The 24060-nt window shown below is 44.8% G+C and overlaps 1 protein-coding gene and 1 long non-coding RNA gene across 6 annotated transcripts in view; one reads left to right on the top strand and one right to left on the bottom strand.

Moving 5' to 3' along the window:
• Nucleotides 1-16101, bottom strand: part of Mapk9 (mitogen-activated protein kinase 9) — a 44971-nt gene extending 28870 nt beyond the window's left edge. For 2 of the 5 annotated variants that reach the window (XM_005071870.4, XM_021228258.2), the window contains exons 1-2: nt 15888-16101; nt 6699-6869 (exon numbers count right to left, since the gene is read on the bottom strand). In XM_005071870.4, the coding sequence (XP_005071927.1) occupies nt 6699-6820 (122 nt within the window). In that variant the 5' untranslated portion in view covers nt 6821-6869; nt 15888-16101. Of the gene's footprint in view, nt 1-6082; nt 6324-6698; nt 6870-15887 lie in introns of those variants that run through there. The other 3 variants (XM_040748518.1, XM_013114765.3, XM_005071869.4) reach the window with 2 other exon arrangements.
• Nucleotides 16102-16237: 136 nt separating this feature from the next.
• Nucleotides 16238-24013, top strand: LOC110341212. Its single transcript, XR_002383093.2, has 4 exons — nt 16238-16467; nt 20472-20558; nt 21368-21539; nt 23161-24013. It is a non-coding gene; the product is annotated as an uncharacterized LOC110341212 (long non-coding RNA).
• Nucleotides 24014-24060: the final 47 nt, after the last annotated feature.

The raw sequence follows: 24060 nt of genomic DNA, 5'->3' as shown, positions 1-24060 counted from the left end.
AAGGTTTTAACCAACAACGTTTTCCTAAGAGAAGAAAAGCTCATCTCCCAAAGCCCATCACTGGCACCGTGCCCTCCCACTCAGACATCTATGCTTGGAATGAATCCATCCTTTCTTTGAAGGTATCTCAAAGCCTGCCTCACAGAACTTATCCTGGGATCCCATTTCTGGCCTCTTGTATTTAACTGTCTTCTTGTATTACATGGCCTCGAGTTGTCTTGATTGTTGAAATACGTCCTTAAAGACTGTCCCCAGACAACATACACTGAAGATAAATGACCTTACTCTGCCTTCTTCTTTGACTGACAGGCTGTCTTCTAAGCCGAAAATCAATTTTCTCTCAGAACGTTAAGGCCACTGCTTTCTAGATCTGAGTGTTGTTGCTTTGTTTTGGGTTTTGTTCCTCTGCTCAATGAGATATCACAAAGAGCCATGCTCTGTTGGTGCCCCCAAAAGTCCCCTTAACAGTCCCTTCCGATTGTTATTTTTGTCCACCAGAGAAGAAAATAACTTCTGAGGTTGGTTGGCTATTTATTTATTTATTTATTTATTTATTTATTTATTTATTTATTGTATTTTGAGATAGGGTCTCTCTACATAGTCCTGATTGTTCTGGAACTCACTGTGTCGACCAGTTTTTCTAGTCTTGAACTCAGAGATCCTCTTGCCTTTGCCTTCCAAGTGCTGGAATTAAAGGTGTGTACCACCAAGCTTGGCCTAATTTCTGACTTTTATGACAATCACCTTCTCAATTTCACAAACTTGTGCCCTTATATATAACTCTATCACTTAGTTTTGCCTGTTTTTTCAGAAGTCTGACTTTTCACTCAACACTGCATTTATGACTCACCCACTAGTCTGAGTACTATAATTCACTGTCATTGCTATAATATTCCTTTGTGTGACTGTCACATGACACTGACTGCCACTTTAGTTCTTTTCAGTTTTCAAGTGATGATAAGGCTCACTGCCATTGACATGTATGTGTGTGGCTCCATTCCTTGAAGCATGCATCTCTGACATGCACACAGCCAAGTGGGAATGCATAGATTCTGCTTTAGTAGATAAAGCCAGACTGTCTTCAGTGTTCATGTCCATCAGCAGTGTGACAAGAGTCCATGCCTGAGAGCTGTATGTGAACGTCTTCACCAACACGTGGTATCATGAACAACTTACTTTTTACCCTCTGAGCTGAGTGTATTTCACCATGTACATGAGAATGTTGTTTTAATTTGCTTTCTCTGATGAAGGATGGCCATGAGATAATAAATGCCAAGTTATTTTAAACAATTAATTTTGTGGTAATTGATTATGGAGCAATAAAAAATTAACACATCTCTCTTCTGTATTCTGACTCTTTAGTCTCTGAGGCTTCACTCTGGGTATTGTCTGTTGATGTATCTTCTAAATTACCAACTCCTCTTCAGTTACATCTAATATTCACAAACACTTTCTCTAAGTTTGTAATTCAATTACCATAGCTGTCACTTTCACTTCTATAATTTCCACTTAGTTCTCTTTTTTGAAGTTCTTGTTCTTCCACTCAAGTTTTCATCTTGTCTTTTATCATCTTGAACACATCTCCACAGCTATTTAAAACTTTGGATTAACGATGCCAGGATCCCCTGCTGCCCTGACCCTTTTGTCTTGTCTCCTTGTGTGTCTAGCCATTTTTTTTATTGGGTTAAGACCCTGCATTTATAAAGGTGCTGTAGAAATAATCGAAATCCAATTCTCTTTCAGAATTTACATTTGTTTCTACTGGGCACATGGGGGCACTACAAGTTTAGACTCACCTCTGTAAAAGTTCAACAAGTGAATGATGACTGGATGCTGACTGGCAGTGCCTCACTTAAGTTAGCTCATTATTTCTAGAGTACAGTCTTTCAATGGCCCCAAAGCAGAGAAGAGGAAGTTTTCCGGGTCCTGTTAGAAAGCCTCAGGGTCTAATTTCTATTCTCCAGCCACAAGGACAGTTCCAGCAGTCCATTTCAGAATTCCAATGATCCCTAGAGACAGTCAGTCCCAAACATTGGGCTTCCTATACTAGGCTTGACTGATGTGGCTCTGGCTCTTTAGGAACTTCCTAGCTCTCGAAAGTCAAATGCTAGCCATGGCGGAGGACAGTATGGGAATGCTGGCGGCAAACTGGAATCTGATTCATAGGTGTGTTTTAACGTTCCTGGCTTTAGCCTCCTCCCCATTGTGGTCTCGGCATTTACAGTCCTCTGGAGTTCCACGGGAGTAAGGCTCCCTTTCTAGTTATGATCAACCCTCCACTTACTCTCACCTTCTCTCCCGTGTTATCTGGATCAAGACCCCCAACTTATTTTAATGTTGCAGGCATTTATTTAAAACTTTTTTTGGCTGGGCAGTGGTGGCACACACCTTTAATCACAGTACTTGGGAGGCAGAAGCAAGTGGATCTCAGTGAGTTGGAGGCTAGTGTGGTCTACAGAGTGAGTTCCAGGACAGCCAGGACTATTACACAGAGAAATCCAGTCTCAAAACAAAAAAACAAAACAAAACAAAAAAAAAAATTGTTCCCTGATTGTCATTCTCTTTGTTTGGTTCTTTGATTTACCATGCTAAGTCAGAAATTTCAAGCCATCATTTTAGAGGTGAAAATGTGAAAACTCATGAAGACACAGTAGGCTGCCCAAGGTCACAAAGACCTTTATCTGAACTCAGAACCCAAGTCTCCTATCTCACACCTATCATGTGCTTCATACCAAGAATCTCCTTATCAAAAATGTTATTCTGGACATTATTTATGGTTTGTTTACATTAATAGAGGTAAATAAGACAATTTAAGATGAATGTTCATGCTTACAGAAAGCTGGAAGGAAAGCATGCAAGACCTATCTATACTCATTATTTTGCATTAAGATTGTTTTGCATTAAGATTACTACTCCTAGGAACTGCCAGACTAATATTAAAAACTTAAGGAAAGGGGCAAGCATGTCATAAAACCCAAAGGTTTACATTTCGGGCTGAACAACTTAGGATTTTAGAAGGAGAAAGGAAAAGTACACTAAATTTCAACAGTATATATAACTTAGTAGATATTTGAGCTCTAAAATGGTAATATTTAAAAACTTATTTCCTAATAAGTTTTCCTATCATCTTTTAAGGAACAAAAACACAGAAACAAATCAAATAAGCCAGCAATTGTAAAGACAATTCAGGACAGGAGGGGAGTGTCTGGGAACACAGCTCGACAACAGAGGCTTGCCCAGCACATCTGAAGCCGAATCTGACGCTTAGCACTGCAGACAAAAGCAAAAATAAAATCAGGGTCAGAATATTTTATCCTTGCTCCAGCTCTTACACTTAACTCTGTAGATCACCAAGGTTTTGAAGTGCACACCTGGTCCTATGTATACAACGGTCTAGTTTAACACAACTAACCAGGTTAGAAACCCCAAAGTGGTGCTAATACATTTTATTTCTCAAACCTGTAAAAATACACTTGCTTCTACATTGGTTTCCAGTGTTGTTCTTGTGGCTACTGAATGGCCACAAGTTACTGATTTAAAACAACACAAATTTATTATCTTATACTTCTGGAGTTCAGAAGTCCAACATTAGTCCTAAGGGGCTAACATTAAGGTCAGCTGAGCTGTGACCCTCATGGAGGCTCTGGGAAGAATCCATTTCCTTCCTTTTTCCAGCTTCTAGAAGTTTCCTGCATTCCCATCCCACAGCACTCCACACTCTGTGGTCCATTTCCTTCTCTGACTAGGACATTCTAGACTCCCTTTTGTAAGAACAACTTCCAATTACACTGGCCCAGCGCCCACCTCAAGATCACTGATCTGTTGCTTTGTTTTCCAGATTGGGGTCTCACTGTGTACCTCAGGATGGCCTTGAATTCAATATATGGCCTAGCCTGACCTGCCTCTTAAAGTAATCCTTCTGCTTGCAGAATTTGAATGTCAAGATCATTAATTTAATCAATTCTGCAAAGTTCCTTTTGTCCTGTAAGGTCACACATGCACAGGATTCTAGGGTTAGCATGTGGCTATCTCTAAGGAGCCATTATTCTGCCCATCGCATCTCCAAAGGTTCACTGATGGACATTTTTAATGTACAAGTACAATGCTAACAAAAAGTTTTAGACTAGTAACAGAAAAATGGCTAGCTCTTAATGATCAGTGGTAGAAAATCCAGTTCCTATTGTCAAGGTAACAGCGTACCCATTGTTGAACTTATTTTAACAAAAGTAAACGTTTTTGTTTTGCTTTAACAGGAATGTACCGTTGCCAGATCATTCCCCTATTCTAACTGATACCATGTATCTGGGCAAAGGATAAAAACAAAAGAGGAAGGGGGGGCAGATATAATCACTTCTGAAGGTTTTACTTTCCTATATTAGAACATAAGGTGGGATGATACTATAAAACTGTCAGTTACAAATTAAAGTATAGGGCCGGGCGTTGGTGGCGCACGCCTTTAATCCCAGCACTCGGGAGGCAGAGGCGGGCGGATCTCTGTGAGTTCGAGGCCAGCCTGGTCTACAAGAGCTAGTTCCAGGACAGCCTCCAAAGCCACAGAGAAACCCTGTCTCGAAAAACCAAAAAAAAAAAACAAAAACAAATTAAAGTATATATACATATGCACATATGTATACATGGGCATATATGCACATATGTGTGCATGTACATGTGTATGTATGAATACATATATATGTATATATGAATACATATATATGTGTGTCCACATGGGTACATGTATACCTGCATGTGTGCCAGCATATTCATGTATGTTTTTGGTGCTAGCAAGAAACACAGGTACTTCCATATACTGGGCAAGCACTCTACCACTGAGCTTCGTCTCTAGCCCTAAACAGTTCTTGGATGTAATAGCCCTATGGAGATGAATATAATTTATTGAGAATTTCTAAAAGGGTATTTAATGAATATTGATTTGGTCATTGTCATTAAGATTTTAAACAGAAGTTAGATCAGAGCCCTGGTCATGCAAAAAGTGTCAGTGATTCAAGTCATCAAGTTCTAACTAAGTGCAATAAGGTTCCAAGGGATCAATAGGTGGTTTAGACCCAGATCTATCCCTAAAACCCATGGGACAAGCAAAAGTCAATGAGCTAGTCCTCAACTGCATCACATATACAGAGACCGTCATGGCAGATCTCATGTGATTATATAATATATACTATTCACTTCACTTTTAACCTTCAAAAACAAGTCAATAATGAACCCAGTGGATAAATGAAACCCATATTTAATATGAATGCTCTGTCCACCCTGTAAACTCCTCCAAGATAATTCACATTCCCCCTTCCTCCATCCTCTTGTCAAATTACTATCTAATTCTAAGTAAAAAAGAGTTTACAAATCAAATAAACACTCATTACTTTTATTACCACCCACATTACTACCTTTGCCATCCACTGACTTAAAAACCTTTCTTGTCATCTTCAGGGTAAATTCAAAATCTCAGCGCTCCAAAACTGAAGCTTTTTGAGCATTGCCGTGGTACTCAGAGTGCTGGATTTTGGAGCATTTCAGATTTCAGGATACAGATGCCCACCAGTAAATACAAATACTGAAGAATGTGACAAAAATCTAAACTCAGAAACACGTGTGCTTCTAAGCAGTTCAGATAAAGGACATTCTGCCTGCACCAGTGCTCACTGTCACTCGGAAGTTAAGACCCCACTGTGTGCTCACAGCTGACACTCCTTCCCCAGTTTCCTCTCGGAGCACCCGGGGCTTCCAGTTGCCTACAGTAAGGAAAACAGCAGATTTCCCTGATCAGAGTCTCCGCAGTGGAGTATCAGCTGAAGCCCACTGACGATGCCACGCTCAGCATCTTCACAGGAAAACCAAAACCCTCCTCCTGGAAAGCCCAGAAGAGGACTTTTATTTTTAATCCTCTTTGCCTACCAGCTGTAAACATTAATGCTTTACATTATTACAATTTCTTTTAAAAACAAAACAAAAAAATATTGTTTATCACTGGGGAAGGGGGAGGGTGCTTCAACCAGAAAACTACAGGCTAAAAAAGTCTGGGGGGGTGCTGATAACGGTAGTCTAGAAAACACGTGAGAAACGTTACCTTTGTCTGGCCAGTGATGTCGCAGCAGCTGACTGTCTTACCATGCAAGAGCCTAAGGTTCAGGGTCAGACCAATGGTTCTGACGTCCTGGGCTGGACACATAGTTGAAGAGAGACACCAAAGAAGAGACGGCCAGCCCAACCCCTCACACAGCATCCCTTCCTGGTTAATCCATGGTGTGATAATGACACTGCCTGGCCTCATCCTGCCAATGAATGGCAAGGCACTGCAATGGTGGCGCCTGGAAATGAATAGGAGTGATTGGGAATAAAAGGAGGAGGGGGAGAAGGTGGCCATGATGAAGAAATGAATAAAACGCCAAATCTCTGTTACACCTCACTGAATACCAATTATTCTGATATCATAATGATAGGGCAAATAGAAAAGAAAAAAAGAAAAAGAAACCAATAAATAAACAAAACCAATAACAAAGCAAAAGAAAAATTGAGTTTGTATCCTATAAATGACTATATATAACTACAGTAAGGACTGATTTAGTTTACTCAAAATCTAATCTACAACAGGGGGCATTTTTTCAATCAGTGTTTCTAAACTCTAATTTAGTTTTACTTTTCACTAAAGACTTAGTCTATGCTATTAGAACGCCCAGACTTACCAAACAATTCCTTGGGCTCCAGAGCCAATCGATTTCAACTGCTGGTAACGTTTTAGGACAGTGAAAGTTGAGTCCGCCACTTGCACACTGTAAAACTGACCATCACTTTTACTGTCACTCATGATGTAGTGTCATACAATATTCTGAAGAGATGGTACCTTCGTCAGATCCCTGAGGAGAGAAACAAATTGTATATATGGATCTCAGTTCACAGTGGTTCTGATCTGCTGGGATGCAAAGGTATGTCTATGACATGGGAAAAATCAGCTTGACGAAGCTCTCAATTTAAGCAAGAACACATCCAAAAAAGCACAAAACAAAAAATGAAAACAAACAAACAAAAACAAAACAAAAAAACCCAGACATTTCAGTGGTGCAACACCATCAAAAGAAGAAATTAAAACAAAAATTTTCTAACATTTTTTTATGCATTTGGGTGTTTTGTCTGCATGCATGTATGTGCATGCCTGGAAAGCTGTGAGCTGCCATGTGGGTACTGGAAATGGAACCTGGGTCCTCTGGGAGAGCAATCAGTGCTCTTAACTGTTGAGTCACCTGTCTAGCCCTGAAAAGGAATTTTGAGATGCAGAAAAGACATGTTTTTAAAGGGCTGTATTATAATAAATTGTCTTGGGCTTGGAGGTGGTGGAGAAAGACCCACCTCAGCAGGAAAGAATTTACATATTATTCCCAGTCATGGTAAGCCCACTATGTCACTGATGTGTCTCATCCATTTCCTTCTTGGGAGACCAGCTTACGTGTAGAAGTCTCAGCTAGAAATGGGAGCATTATTCAGAATGATTGATTGTAGAGGTCCTGGGAGATAACAAACACTGGGCATCTAAGTGTATGAATTCAGGCTAACACGATGAACCACAAGGTGAGAATCCTATGCCAGTGTGACAGGTTGTCACGAGGATTAGAGACACTGGTATGAGGTGTGTGTCACACAGATGGACCTGTTTCATGAAGGTGGAGCCGGAATTGGCCTTCATTCCTGTACCCCAAGCTCAGCTATAGCTCACAGTAAAATAATTACCTATACTCTCTGTATATTCACAAATATGGCTATAAACCAGTGGCTTCTGCAAGTTTTCTTCTGGTTTGGGCAGCAGGCTGATTCCCCTGCTGGGCTTCATCCTCAGAAGTGGGTACTGTTTGGGAAGATGAAGAGCCTTTAGGAGGCATGACTTGGCTAGACAAAGTGGGCTGCTGGAGGACAGCATGGAGGGTAACAGATTCACTGCTTCCAGCGCCAACGGCTCCCTGGTCTGTGGAGACTGAGGAACCCCAGCACAGGCTCCCACCACTGTGTACTGCATCAGGGTGGGCTGTACCCATGAACCAAAATAACTTCCTTCTCCCCTAAGCTGCTGTGTCATGCATTCCATCACAGTGACTAAAAAAGGGAGAAATGTGACTGATATGCTCACCCTAGGATGATGTTAACTGAAAAATTAACGAGTTATTATTTTGGTCTTTAAGATGCCAGCAACAATGGGAGGGAGAGAGAATTGGAATTGGTATGTAAAATAAGATTGTTTTTAATTTAAATTAAACAAAAGAAAAAGAAAGATGACAGCAACAAAGTCATAGAGGCAAGCATTCCATAAACATTTTTTTCTACATCACCTTTCTTTCTTTCTTTCCTCCTTTTGTTTATGTGTTTTTTAAAATTTTTTTCAGACAGGGTTTCTCTGTGTAGTTTTGTAGACCAGGCTGGCCTCGAACTTCCAGAGATCTGCCTGCCTCTGCCCAGCCTATTTCGACAGCTCCACTAAACACCTGCCTTTTTCTGTTTTACCATTTGATATTCAATGCCCACCTGGTTGAGTTTTCTGCAATGAGAACTTTCTTCTCAATCCAATGATGCCTAAATGTCCCTTAAACATGGAAATAAGTTAGTTGAGGCTTAAACAAAGGCTTGGGATCTAAGAAGCAATGGAAGCCACATGCTAGAAAGAGTTCAACTGCCCACCAGCTAGATTACTGAGTTGATCTTGTGGAGCAACACCATGCTCATTTCTGGACCTCCTGCCTATGCTGTGACAGGCACAGATCTCAATCTTCTCTGCAACTCTCTTTCTTTAGCTGCTCACATCCTACAGCTGGACTAGTACAATACAAGGCTGACTTCTTTGAACTTTGGGACTAGAGCTAATTAGACTAGGCTCAGGAATTAATATAATTTAATCCCAAGACTTAATTCTAAATTAAGATAAAGCCTTTTTGTTAGGCAAAGAAAAAAAGCATCTAAGGAGGAACCTTTCAAAGCCACTCCTTTTACACTTGGGCTGAATGAGAACAAGACAAAGGCCACACACACAAGACAACCTGAGAAAACATGTAAGTTAGCTACTAATGGATTTATTCAGTTGCAATGACATTTTAAGTAAAAGGTATAAACTGGGGCTCAGGAAAACCATTTTGCAAGAGGGGAAGTACAAGCATTCCTGAAGCAACCATATTAGCCACACATCTAAACCTGAATGCCATGCCACCAGCATGGGTCCAACACAGTGCTCCATCCATGCCACTTCTACAGTCTTGGCAGCATGCTGAGCTGGGGCTGTAAAGGCTTTTATGGGTCTATCTTTTCTCCAGGCCATGAGCTTCTTCTCACAGGTGGGGAGACAGAAGCTGGGCAGGTAACTCAGTGGCAGAGTGCTTGCCTGGCATAAAGCCCTGGATTCATTCCAGAGTGAGGTGGGGGAAGAGCACAAGAGACAGGAGTGAGCAGAACAATACCGACTGTCATGAAGGAAGGCTCACAGAGGCAAGACCTGTCCTCAAGTTTGTTCACACTGTGAACAAAGACACTTAGCAATATTGGTGAGAACTGTAAGGTGGCAAATCATACAAATAATAGCTAATGACATGCGTGCATGTGAATCCTAGCACAGCAATTACAAGTCCAGAAATGCACGGGGTGAGTATGGGTTCAATATTCAAAGATATCTATACAAGAACAAAACACATCTAACCAGCAAGACTATAAACAACTGAAAACACAAAGTACAATGAAGCCATTAAACAGAATTCAGGGACTGTGTGTCCTGGCTTGGAAAGACATCTAAGATACACAAAGGAAATAAAGCAAGTTGAATTAGAGTTCACATAATGTCAATCTGTGTGTACTGAGTATATATACACAACATGTATACACATGTGAGCACACAGTGGGAGTGCACGCGCGCACACGCACGCATACACACACACACACACACACACACACACACACACACACACACACCACAGACTCTATACCAGCAAGAACAGAAATAAGTGGGAAATGAAAAATGTTCCCATTAGAACTTTCTGTTCTAGCCAGGAGGTAGTGGCACACACCTTTAATCCCAGCACTTGGGAGGCAGAGGAGGGTAGATCTCTGTGAATTCAAGGCCAGCTGGGTCTACAGGGCTAGTTCCAGGACGGCCAGGACTGTTTCACAGTGAAACCCTGTCTCACAAAACAAAAAACAAACAAAAAGGAACTTCCTGTTCTGTTTTAACCACATATGTTTATATTTAAAACCTAATCAAAATTTTAAAATTAAAATGAGAAGCTACAAAATGACCTGGTGACACATGTGGAAGGGTGGGTGGGATTGAGACTGATGACACTCCAGTGAGGAAAACAGCTCGGGCTCTGAGAGACACAATTCTTTTAAGCAACATGTGAGGGGTGCACTGCCATCCTGACAGCAAAGGAAGCAGCTGAGGTTTCCGGACAGTAAGGAACTGCCCAGATTCCCAGTGTGGCCCAGAACTGAACTGAGGTGTGCCTGACCACAGCACCCTCCTTCCTCCTAACACACCAGTCACACAACTTGAAGTAACATAGGACATAAAGCTATGCGTCCAAGCAACATGGGCTTCCCTCACCAACATACTTTTCTCTGAAGAATGAATGATTCATACTCAATTAACCCTCAATTAATACAACACTGAAAAGAGCCACACTACTGTTTGGGTAGATCTCAAAAGATTACACAGTTGATCTCCATATTCATAGATTCTGAATTTTTTAAATTCAACCAACCATGGGTAGAAAATACTTGGGAAGATCAACTGTACTAAGGTACAGTTAGGCTGAACAAGAAATTCTATGTGCTCCTGCACAGTAGTGTAACTACAAATCATGCTAATATACTGCACACTTCACATAGTTAAGAGATATTTGAAAGTTTTTATGACACAAAATGATAGGTGATCAATGATCTCGATGTGATTTGACCTAATTTAAACACTACATGTGTCACATAGCACCCCATTAAAAGGCATACTTTTTATGTCTTCATTTATCAATTAAAATCATCCTAAGTTAAAAGCTAATTTAGAAGAAATTGTATCTGCATTGAATGTATGCAGCACATTTTTCTTGTTGTTTCCCTCAAGTCATATAATAACTTCATAATATTTGCTTTATAAGTACTCTAGAGATGGTGGAGGACATATGAAAGAATGTACACTAACACTATATTGTTTTATATGACTTGAACATCCATAGACTGTGCATCCATCTAGAAATTACAGGGGGGTTTTTTGGTGGGGGGTGTTGTTTTGATTTTTTGAGACAGGATTTCTCTGTGAAATAGTCCTGGCTGTCCTGGAACTCAGTCTGTAGACTAGGCTGGCCTTGAACACAGAGTCTGCCTGCTTCTGCCTCCCAAGTGCTGGGATTAAAAGCATGAGTCACCACCGGCTGGTTTCATCTGAGATTTCTGGATCCACTCTCCCAGGATGCTGGGAGACAGCTGTACTTACTGAAGTAAGTGATCCTTGAAAGGTCACCTTATAAGCACATAAGGATTCTTCAAATGACAAAACTGTAGATCTCAGTTGTCAGGGGTTATGCTTGGTGGGGACTGGTGAGTTAGGCAGCTACAAAAGGACTACAGGAGACCTTGGGGATGCTAAGAAGGCTATGTGGCAATGGTGGTTCAGGAATCTGCCCATGATAAAATGACACTGAACTGCACACATACTGTAGCAATGCCAGCTTCCTGTTATGGTACTACACTGGAGTTATATAAATACACAATCAATGGAGAAAACTAGGCGAAAGGTAGGTGGGATTTCGTAGCTTCTTGTAGATCTGTATTTGTTTATAGTAAGGGATTAGAAAAGAGAGATGTGTTGGAAACATACAGCAATCCTACCCTTCTCCTGCCTGTCTGAATCCTTTTGATAGTGACTTTGAGATTTTGACCCAAGTCCTTAGCATTAAGGGCAGACTGCAAGCCCTCTGTCCTGTTCTGGGCCACCAGACACATCAGGTGACAGCACACCTCAGGCCTCTGCTCAGCAGCTCCATCTGCCTGACCTCTCTGTCCCTTCTGCTCCTCTGGCCAGCATTCACCCTCCTTCAAAACCTAGTTCAAGTACCTGCTTCTCATGCAAGGTTTCCTACTTGGCCTTTCCCTTTAAACAGCACCAAGTGCTCCTTTCATTTAGTGTGGAAAGCCCATCAGCTCTACTCCGAATCCCTCAGTGGTAGAGGATATACCTGGCTATTTCTGAACCCTGATGCATTATACAGCCCAAGCAACGTCAATTAAAAGCAAAGTTAAGTAAAAGGATAAATATGGGAAGGCAGTGTGGAACAGGTTAAGGTCAGGTCTCCAGTCAGCCTCATGGTGGGCCAGTCACTTATCCAGGGCCATGCAACTACACTCATCTGTAGAACAGAGGGGAGTACACATCCCCAGGACACCTCTAGGTGAGAGCTCGGCTGACCTGAGAAGGCACTTTGACCTAAGTTCACCCTCAATCTGAGTGTCATCTAGATTCAACTACTACTTCTCAGGAAATAGAAACACTATATATACTATAGCATAGAGATAGCAAGAGTGAACTCCAATCACAGAGGTGCCCCAAACCACCAGCTGCTTCCACAAGTAAACTACAAGAAAAACAAAAGAGAAGCAGAGGAAAGCAACAAACTAAAGAAACTTCGCAGAGTGTGGTAGCTTCTGCCTGTAATTCTAGCAATATGGGGAGGATTGCCATGGATTTGAAGCCAGCCTGGGCTACATAGTGAGTCTGAGGTCACCCTGGGTTACAATGTGAGATCATGCCTGAAGGAAGAAAAAAAAAATACCAATAATAAACACCAAAAACCAAAAGCCAACAAAGGAAGAGAATTAAAAAGACATCAACCAGTAATCATGACATAACCTTGGTTCTCCTTTCAAGTGAATACAGAAACTATAAAATATATGAGACATTTGACTATTGAATTCCACACCTTAATATAAAATACATGAGACAATTTGCATATTGACTGGTCCCTTGATGCTATGAAAGAACTTTTGCTTTTAAAAGCGTAAGAGAACCACTGTCTTTTTGTTTGTTTGTTTATTTGGTTTTTCGAGATAGGGTTTCTCTGTATTGTTTTGGAAGCTGGCCTGGAACTCACTTTGTAGACCAGGCTGGCCTCTAACTCACAGAGATGCGCCTGCCTCTGCCTCCCAAGTGCTGGGATTAAAGGTGTGCACCACCACCGCCCGTCCAGAACCAGTGTCTTTAGAGAAGTGGACGGAGAAGTTTGTGGTGATATTTAGGTCCTGCTTTAGAATCTAACCCTCACACTTGGGGAGCCTTTATGCACTTTGAGATCCGGGATGAAACAAGTCTGCCAGAGTTCAAACCTGTAGATACTGATATTAAGCTGTTTATTTCTGAACATATTTGAAATTCCCCATCACAAACAATTAAATTTACAGACTGCTGTTGAAATCAATTCACATAGTGGTCAAGTACAAATCATTAAGAAATTTTTAAAAAATGAATTGCCACCTTCCTAGCCAGGTGTAAAAGCTAACTTCATAATTATACAAAAACAGCAGCCCTACCGACAAATCACAGGATTTTTGTTTTATCTTATATATAATATTTTTTTCAAAATTGGTTTGCTCATTAACAATTGCTTTTTGACATTTTTCTTTATGCAGAAAGTTAAAATTTTATTTTTCATTTGAAACTGACATATTCAAGTATACCCTTGACCGTTTCTTTAAGGGACAGAACAAAGCTATTTTCATCTGTTAACAAGTTATTATAAAGTCCTGGCACCTTGCAAATTAAAACCTCAGGAAAACCAAAGCTCTCTGGAGATTATACCCCAAAAAAGACAATTATTTTTAACCATGCAGGACTCTTCTGAAAGGGAGGGGGAAACATTTATAGATTGGCTATTGTTCTTCCAGAACAAACTGAAAGCCAAACACAAATAGAGCTGAGCACTGTAGATTAGGAGTGGTCTGGGTTCGGGCTCTCACCAGCTGCTTGTGCTGAAGCAGACTGCTGAAGCACTGTGAGCCTTGGGTTCTCCTTCTGGGAAGCCTGGTTTCAGAGCTGCCATTCACGGAGTGCCAGCCATACTCAGATGAGTACCTGGCTGGTATCTGGGAGAGCAGGGCCTAACTCTCCCGGCCTCAGGCTACTGTTCCTGCTCCTCACTGCTTCTCCCTCCCACACAGCCTGCTCAGGAGGTTAGCAGTGCCGCATGAGGTCTGCATTTGGCTTGGCACCAAGTAACTAGTTTTAATTAGCTATTGCCAACATTGGAAAATCAGAGTCCCGATACAAACTTGGAATCCTAGCTTTTACAAAACTTGCTGAGAGAAGTTCTGGAGCTCCAGGGATCTCTACCACTCCACAACCCCACACTTGCTCCCCACCAGGCAAAGTTCCCTGCTGATCTTGCCTTCATTTTCTGTGTCTGTCCCTGCTCAAGGCTCACCAGCACCCCCACTCCCTGTCCTCCATTTCTAGGGCACAGACCCTTCACTATAGCTGGTGTCATATCCTGTCCTAGAACTGTGTGCATGCCAGCCTGCTCTCTGGGGCTCCTGGGTTCTCTGGGGGAAGGTACCCTGTTGCTATCTCTTTTGTGTCCCTAGAGCCCAGCAGAAAGCATGACCTAGATAATGCAGAATTCAGTAGATAACTCCTGAATGTGTGGGAGGAGGCTGGAGCAAAACTCTTACCAAAATCAAAAATGTTTATCATAAATTGTTCTGACAGCTATTAGAAAAAGATTTTAAAAAACATTAAATATATTTCACAAAATGAGAATAAGAATCTGTTTGCTCACAAGTTTCACAAGTTAAAAGTCATCAACAAAAATGTACAAAGCAGAGACAACAGGCTGGCAGGGACGCCGTCTTACTGCTCATTCAATGAGCTGACAGTACTGAAAAGAGCGAATATACCAGCCACCTACCCGTATTCACAAGGCTACAGAAAATCAACAGGGCAATAAATCAGATAGCGTCAAACCAGAGTAGGTGACAGAAGCAAAACCAAAGGAACTCGTGAACTAGAATGACTGGAGCTAGGGAAAAGGGTGGTCAAGGCAGGCCTCACCAAAAACAAGACGCTGAACCACAGGAGGGAGCAGTATGAGAGTGACAAAGGAGAAAAAAAAAAATCTTATGGACAACTCCTAACATAGAAAACTGGAAGTGCAAAGGTCATGAGGTAAATAAATAAATGATTTTGGCACGTCCAAGGCAGGTGAGGGGAGTAGGATAGAAGAGCTCTGCTCTGTTTGGAGGGGAGGGGAGGGAGTGGCAAAGGGGGTGGGCAGGGCCCACTCTGGCTTTGCTGGGCACTGAAGATGAATGACAAGGCACTGGGGGCGGGCGGCGGGGGGTGGAGGGGGAGCGACAACTGGGGGAAAGGACTCGAAGCGGATGAGCGAGAGTTCCTACGACACTCATACCATCAAGGGAGCACTCACCCACCCGGGTGCCCACAAATGTGCGCCCTAGGTTTCTGCCCCAGCGCTTAGAGACAGTCACACTCACTGCCTGATAACAGCCCCGACCAAACCGGAGATATTCTATCACTTCTCCAAGGGGGGGAAACAGAGGGCCGGTGAGGGTGAGAGTCGCCGCCAAGGTCGCGGGGACCAGAGCTCGGGCTCCTGGGCATGCGGCGAGGTACAGCTGCGTGTCTCACAGCTGGAGGGAAGGCGCCCACAGACCCCTGCGGGCAGGTCTACTGGGGCCGGGCCAGACAGCGGGGCTGCAGCCCGGGGCTGCAGACACCGGGCGGGAGTGGGCGACTGCGGCACCGTGGATTACCGGGAGGTACTAAGCAACCCATGCCCCGCGCCCCGCAACCCAGGCCCGGCGCGGCCCGAGCAGCCCCGCCAGGCCTAGCCGCCCGCCGGGCTCACCTCGGCTCCGCGCCGCCGCGCCGGAGGCAGAGGGAGGGCACGCAGGCGGCGATGCGTTCTGGCGGCTCCCGGCTCCGCGGCAGAACCCAGCCGCCCCGCCCCGCTCCGCTCCACCCCGTCGCCGCCGCAGTGGGTGTGAGGGGCCCGGGGCGCTGCGACCCTTCCGGTCCGGTTCCCTTCTGCTCCGCTGCTGCTGCTACTGCCGCCGCCGCCGAGGCGCTCGGCCTGACGGATTCTCAGACCAACCAATCAGAGCAAGGAGAGCCTGGCAGGCGGGGCCAATCGCGACAGGGGGGCGGGCCGAGGCTGGGCAGTACGGGCGTGGCTGTAGGCTCGGTGTGGGCGGGGCCACTGAAGACTGGGTTCCCGAGTGCCGAGCGGCGCCCCCTAGGCTGCTCCCGGGCCCCGCCGGCTGCTTGTTGCAAGCCGGTCCGCCAGTGTGCGCAGCAGGCTAGGGATCCTGGCCAACCTAAGACCCTCTCCTGAGCCAGCCCTCCAGAGCCAGGAGATCCGCATGCGCCCGAGAGTGGACCAAGGGGAATGGGAACCGAGGAGGGGCGAGGCGTGTCTTTGCTACAGCGTAAGAGCGGTAGTCAGTCCTCGGTGACAGCAGGTGCAAGTGGCGGCAAGGCGGCCTGGAAAAAGACGGGAATAGGCCTGATTAGACAGAGCCCGGGACAGGAGTAAGGCCTTGGCATCCAGGAACCTGGAGTGTAGCGGCACCGGAGGAGGGAGGAGAAGCGCCGGGTCTTAGGGCCTGTTGCTCGTTAAGGCTGGTGCGCGGCGTGCGCATGCCACATTGAATGGGCTTGTAACAGGGGTGCGGCCACATGTCCAGAGAGTGGGGGTTGGGGAGACGGTGACCGTGACTCTGGTGAATCAGTGGTGGGGTTCAGCCTAGACAGGAAGTCTTGTAAAGGACAAACTTTTGTTTCGGTGTAGAGGGGCCAGGAGGGCATTCAACGATGAATAGTGTCTTTAACACTGCTGTTTTTGTCACCTCCCCTGCAGCACTTAGGCTCTCAGATAGGTTCCAGCAGGTCTGAGGTTGTATAAGAGTTGGAGAGCACAGAGTTTGGGGTGCTGACCACTATGTGTTTTGATAGAAAGGCTGCAAGTTAGACAGGGAGGTTGGACCCTTGGGGAAAGCTCGGAGAACTATAAACAGGATAGGCTGAGGGCTGCCCGTTAAGGGATTGGAAAAATGGAGACAGAGGTTGAAGAGTGGTGACTATGGTGGTAGAGCTGTAATCACGGGATGCCAAGAGTCTCCAGGGAGCAGTACCCTGCATAAAGCAGGCCAAGAGACTAGGAGGCCCCATGGATTTCAGCAGAATTTGAAGAGTTGCAATCCCGTGACTCAGGTTTCAAGTACTGAGCCAGGGTGTTGGAGGCTTTGGCCTCAGAGGAGCAGCGGGATGGAGAAAGGGATCCAGTCAGTTAAGGTGTTCCTATCTTCTTCTGCTTTTCTGTTGCTGTGACAAAGCAGCTTGGGGGAGGAAAGGGTTTATTTCAGCTTACAACTCTGAGGTCACACTCCATCACTGAAGGACGTAAGCAACTCAAGGCAGGGACTGAAGCAGGGGCCGTGATGAACAGAACTCACCCCAGTCACCTGATTAGGGATGGCTGGGCCCCCTACATCCATCATTGATGAAGAAAATGCTCCCGCAGACTTGCCTATAGGTCAATCTTACAGAGGCATTTTCTCACTTAAGATTCTCTCTTCCCAGATATGACTAGGTCGTGTTGACAAAAACCCAACCACCCCACCCTGGTCACCAGAGGGAGTATGGTTTATTCCTGTTTAAAAGCTCGATACCTCCTGAGTGTGCTGCATGGAGAAAGGCTCATCTTGTGGGCTTCTGTCCACACCTGTCTTCACCTCAGCTTTGCCTGTGACCTGCTGTCAGACATGTAGCAGGAATAATAAGAACCCAGAAACAGATATTGGGGTTCAAACTGAAGATCAGCCAACCACTAGAGAGTTCTTACCTCTACCAAGGCGGGGGCGATCCTGTCCTCATTGTGACTGCAGACTGAATAAGCTGCACTCCTGTCTCCACCCACCTTATATTCCTCTCTAGTGCTGGGATTAAAGGTGTGTGTCACTACTGCCTGACATGTATGACTGACTAGTATGGCTAGCTTTGCACTCTGATCTTCAGGCAAGCTTTATTTGTTTTATCATAAATAAAATATCACCACAAGAACCACCAAAGAAAACAGAGCCAATGATTGGCGTTATTAAAAACCAGTACAGCCTGGCTGTCATAGTTGCAGTTTCACTAAAGAGCAATAACCAGTGCTCTTCCTTTTACTGGAATGGACCTCCAATTCCCAGAAATCCAAGACTTGTTTTGTAGCCAAGCAAGTAACCAAAATCATCGTGCATATGTTTACCCACTAAGTTTTCCATAAGGATTCTGTTCATTCTACAGACACCACTCTTTTTTTCTGACTTAGCAAATACTGGTGGGCATACAGATGCAGAACAGAGGTGACAATGACAGGGTGGGGTGGGGTGGGACAATGCTGGTCCATGCTTTGAAGGAGTACAAAGATCCTGGTGGACGCCTGCAAGTGAAAAGATGCTGTCCAAAGTGTGGTGTGAACTCCATATATGGATGCTGACACCTGATCACCCTGACCAGGCAGGGAGACACAGTGATGTGAGGACTCTTGGCAGAAGTAAGCCCTTACTGAGCCTGGAAAACCAAAGGAAAGTGCTGGATCTGAGACTTAGAAACACCTTTGGGCCAAATGCTTGGAAAGGAGAAGGATAGGTGTGCTGTGCTCAGGTAGCCACAGCCACCTGTACTGGCAGGAGAGGGAGGTAAGGAGATTGGAGTAATATAATCCTGGGATGGGCTGGCTTTCCTGATCAGTGGCACACAGGCTGCCTTCAGCTCACTGCTATGCCTTGTTGAACCAAAGTGGTTTGGATAGGTGGTTGGGTTTTTTGTTTGTTTGGTTGGTGGGTTGGTTTTTTTTTACATAATTGCATCATCTAAAAAATTGAGAGGATTTCCAAAACAAAAACAAAAGAGACAAAACTCCATTGTTGGGTTCTCTTTATAAAGGGCAGTGGTCATGGTGGTCATGAGGAACTGGGTGCAAGCTACCATCCAGGCGAGGCTCCGGCTTCCCCCACCCTTTTCTTCCTGTGGTCCCACCTTGCAGCAGCTTCACCCTTACCTGGTGGCCTTTGCAGCGGAAGGTGGGAACCTGGCTAAGGAAGTAAAGGGCAGCCGTTGAGGGTGTGAAGAAAGGAGGTGAGTGGTGTGATTCAGTGTGTATTTTAGAAAGAGCACTGGAACTTGTAAGATTTGAAGAATGATGGGCTTAAGGCCACAAGATTAGTCAAGAGCTAGGGCAAAGGCCATTTTGAGAAACTGAAGCCTGGGCTAGGGCTGTGGTAGCAGGGACCAAGAGGAAGGAATTGACTTTAAAACTGCTTCGAGACTTTAGGAAAATATAAATCCATCTGGGATGAGCTATCACTACATATCCACTGGGACTAAAATTTAATACCAAGTGTTGGCAGTGACATGAAGCAGTTGGAGCACTCATGTCCTGCTGGTGGAAAGCAAGATTATACAATATTTTGCAAAATAGTACAGCAGTTTTGGATAAAGCTAGAGACACACTGAACATCCAGCAATCCCATTTCACCCTTCTATGACTTTCCTTTCTTCTGCCATGACTCTAGGCTCTACCTACTCCTTGATGCTACGGCAGACGGACACCATCCACTTCTGTGTCCCACACTGACCTCTTTGCCAGGAAGGAAAGAGCACAGAAGGCCTGCGTCCTGGGCTGGGGGTGTTGGGATAACAAGAATTTGTCCAGAGGCTGCTGCCCATGCAGCCTCTGGACTGATAGGTTTCCTTGGCCTGTGTTCCAGTCTAACTCTGCATACAGCAATGCTTTCTTGGGCAGGGGGTTAGCTCCTGCAGGGCTAGTTCTGTGGGAAATAGTAAATGTTGTAAGGACAGCCTATTGGGGATGCCCAGATAATAGAGGCCTGAGAACACTTCTGCTGCTGGCTTCCTCTGTCTCCCTCTCCTCCCTCCCTACTCCTCTCAAACATTTTTCTTCTCCCCAACTGTTAGCAGTGCTGATGAATCTAACGGAAGGCTGTTTCAACTGTGTTTTGTGTGTGGGGTGGGGTGGGGTGAGGGTGATCAGGGACAAGTGTTGTCCCTGAGAGAGAGAGAGAGAGAGAGAGAGAGAGAGAGAGACAGACAGACAGACAGACAGACAGAGACAGAGAGACAGAGAGAGGGAGGGAGAGGGAAGAAGGGGCAAAATACCAGAGGCAGGGTACTTTATAAACAAACCTGGAACCAGAGACTTTGGCTCGGTGGTAGAACCCTTGCCTACTGTGATGGTTGTTATCATGAATTTCACTAGATTAAGACGTGACTGGGAAATTGCTAAAGTACACATCCACATGTTTTTGAGACTACTGCCAATGACTGTCTAAAGGAAGATCACACACCGTGAGTGTGAATGGGGGTCCCTGATGGTGCCCAAGTGCTATGATATGAACTGTCTGTTCCTCCATGTCCCTCCTGCCAGGGTGGAGTGAGTCTCTGAAACCATGCACAAAGGAAATCTCCCCTCAGTTGTTCCTGCCCATTACCTTACCACAATGATGAGAGGGAGGTGAGTGATAATTCAAAGGAAGACCAGAATTCAGTCCCGCAGAGCCCACATTTTAAAAGCTGGGCCGGCTGACTTCTACTTATAATCTTAGACCTTGGGAGGCAGAGACACGAAGATTCTCAGGGCTCTCTGCCCAGGCAGCCTACCCTAATTGTGATCCTGAGGTTCCAACAAAATGTCTTGTCTCAAAAATGCAAGATGGATGGTGCCTAAGGAGGAATGGCATCCAAAGTTGACTTCTGGTTGGAGACCACATACATATACAGAGAGAAAGAGACAGAAACAGAGAGAGACAGAGACACAGATGCAGACAGACAGACAAAGTTGACTTCTGGTTGGAGACCACATACATATATAGAGAGAAAGAGACAGAAACAGAGAGAGACAGAGACACAGATGCAGACAGACAGACAAAGTTGACTTCTGGTTGGAGACCACATACATATATAGAGAGAAAGAGACAGAAACAGAGAGAGACACACACAGATGCAGACAGACAGACGAGCGTGCGCGCGCACACCCACCCACACACACACACGAGACAAAGAGAGAAAGTTCTGTTTAGGTGGAGAGACCTTATCTGGTTATGACTTTCTTGCTGGCAAAATCTCAAGGCAGTTCAGGGCACCATATTGTATGAGACGGAGACGGTATACTTGTATATGTGTGCCTGCCTGATCTTTTTCCTCATAAAACCACCAGAAGTCTTTTCTAATCCTACTGGCCTTATGCAATCCCACTCATTTCCCTAAGCCCTCACCTCTGAACACCATTCCTGAAATAACTTTCCACCTCTCCATGCCTCACAGTAGCCCCAGGGGTCACTCACGTCCCGTCGGAACCACAGCAGGACATGTACTGGGTTGCTCTTGCTCTGTGCACTGTGGTGAAAGCCAGGATGGAGCCTGCCTCCGCAGCCATCTGCTCAGGAGCCAGGGATGAAGAAGCCAGGGGTCCTCATCGCATCCTGCTTCTCCCTGGGTCAGCATCTTTGTCTCGCTGTGGGATGCCTGCCACCTGTGTTCCACTCTGCTCTCCTACCATTCCAGAGCAAGAACCCTCTGCCTTGGAAACTCAAAGTAAAAGACTCAGTGAACTGCCCTTCTCGTAGCTTCTACACATGTGCCAATCAGGGTTAGATGCGGGCTCACATGGCAACACAAGTGGGTAGACTGAATAGCTGGAAAAGGTAGTAGCCTAGGGATCTATTGTCTGATAACCTCAGGACTGTGTAACTGGAGACTGACTCTGTGGCCCTCAGCCCTCTGTCTCTAGGCATCTTCCAGAGTGCCACCATCTGGGCCCTGACTCCCAGCTGGAGACCAAACAGCTTTTCTGGAAGTCTGACAAGTTCTAAGAGGAACCTTGGGGTTCCTAGCAGTGAATGTCCATTTTAAAATATGTGTCCACAAAACTTCTAATCAGCCTACCTTAAACCTGGGCAAGATAGTCCAAAGTCTTATGGAAGAGAATAGTAGTACAGTCAAACAGAAAACTGAATCTTATCACACATAGAGAGACCAGGCAGAGAATAAATTCCAAAAGAAAAAAATATTATTGTTGGCTTCAGAGGGACTGAAAATATATCACACACTTGAGACAAGAACCAGTCGTTCAGAAGCAATTCTGAATACTCATGCATGTTCTTGGTCTCAGATGAAGTGGCCTAGAAGTGATGACATCCCAATAGCAGACAGCACACCCAAAGCTCGGGTCTTTGCTTCTGAATTCTCTGACAGGAGCCACTACATATGGTAGATCGGGACTGGTTAGCAAATGTGTAAGTTGAACCTGGAGTTTAGTGTAGTGTAAACCACGAAGTACTTATAAAACACACAGAGACAGACCCAGAATGCTGGGGGTGTGTCAGAAACACAGAGGTCAACTCAAACAGCTCCCAGCAGCCAGAGCTAGAATCTCCGCAAATAACATCTGACACAGTATCTTTGCAGAGGCAAAATCTGGCACTGACTGCCTCGGGGAGGTTAATAATCAGATCAAGGTTAACACCAGAGGGCCAGTAGTTTGTGTACTGGAAGTGAAGTGAGGAGAATGTTATCCGTCCTCCCCCAGCTCCATACACCCTTTCCAACCATGAGGAAAAGACCAGACAAACACAACTGGTGGACATCCTGAAAAATCCCCACCTGTGCCCCTTAACACTTGATGTAATTTACTAGCAGATAGGTTGGTTGTGGATAGGGAAGTAGACATAGTTAGGGAGGGAAGACTGCGCCAGTTTCCTAACTAGTTGAACTAAAAGACAAGATTGCGGGTAGGAAAGAATGCTCGGACCCATGCCATCTAAAAGCTTCAAGCTCTGAATCTGGAATTGCATTTCAGAAAGGCCAGGGAAAGGAAACATAACTCTGTAACAGAGTAGTTCAATATTTCTCAGAACCCTGGGGCTAGAGACATGGTTCAGTGGTTACGAGCATTGGATGCTCTTCCAAAGGATCTGGGTTTGATTCTGAGTACCCACATAACCTTGTGTAACTACAGTTACAGGGGATCTGTCACCTTCTTCTGGTCATCATAGTCACCAGGCATGCAAGTGGTGCACATGGACTTACACATTTTAAAAAATCCCTTTTTCTCCCAGACCTGAAGAGGATGCATTGCTTGACTGAACTTAACATCTAATGAAGAGACCCAAGGGATCACACTGCAGCATTTGAGGACACCAGAAGCAAAAAGAACAAGCAGCAAAAGGCCACCGACAAAGACGTATCAGCGTGATTTGAACTCAATAACAATACAAAGAACATGAGAATGGAAGATTCTAAGAATCGTTATTTCCTGACTTCAAAGTCTATATCAGACAAATCTTCACTGAAGTGTGAATAATACTTTCCTCATCTATTAAGTTCTCAAAAATTTACCTCTTTCCATGGTCTATTGGATTTGCATCTCTCCCCCAAACCAATGTTTATAGCCTTAACCCCCATGTGCTGGTAATGAAGGAGGAGTCTGGGTGTGGAGGTGGCTCAGTGGATTCAGCACTTGCTGAGCAAGCATGATGAGCCAACGTTTAGATTCCCAGCACCCACATAAAAGCCAGAATGGTGTGGTGGCCTGCTTGCAACCCCAGCACTTAGGAAGTAGAGATAGCTAGACTAGCTAAACCAGCAAACTCTGGGCTCAGAAAGAGATCCTGCCTCAGCAAAGAAAGTAGATAGCAACCCAGAAAGATACCCAGTGTCAATCTCTGCACACACATATGCACATGCTCCCACACATTTATGAACATGCATAGACAGCTGCACACACACATACATGTGCTCCCACACACTTATGAACATGCATATACAAGCATGCACACATAAACGAAGTCAGGCCTCTATAGGGTGATTGGATCACGAAGGTGAAGCTTTTATGGATGGAATCAGTGCTCTTTAAAAGAAGCCCTGGGAAGCTCACGAGCCTCTTCCACAGTGAGAAGATACAGAGAGATGTTCTGGTGGGAAGCAAGAAGCAGACTCTCCCACATATCAAAGCAGCC

The sequence above is a fragment of the Mesocricetus auratus genome, unplaced genomic scaffold (genome assembly GCF_017639785.1).
Source record: "Mesocricetus auratus isolate SY011 unplaced genomic scaffold, BCM_Maur_2.0 Super-Scaffold_100007, whole genome shotgun sequence".
Lineage (NCBI taxonomy): Eukaryota > Metazoa > Chordata > Mammalia > Rodentia > Cricetidae > Mesocricetus > Mesocricetus auratus.
Note: the sequence above shows the minus strand (reverse complement) of the source record. Positions and strands in the feature narration are given on the sequence as shown.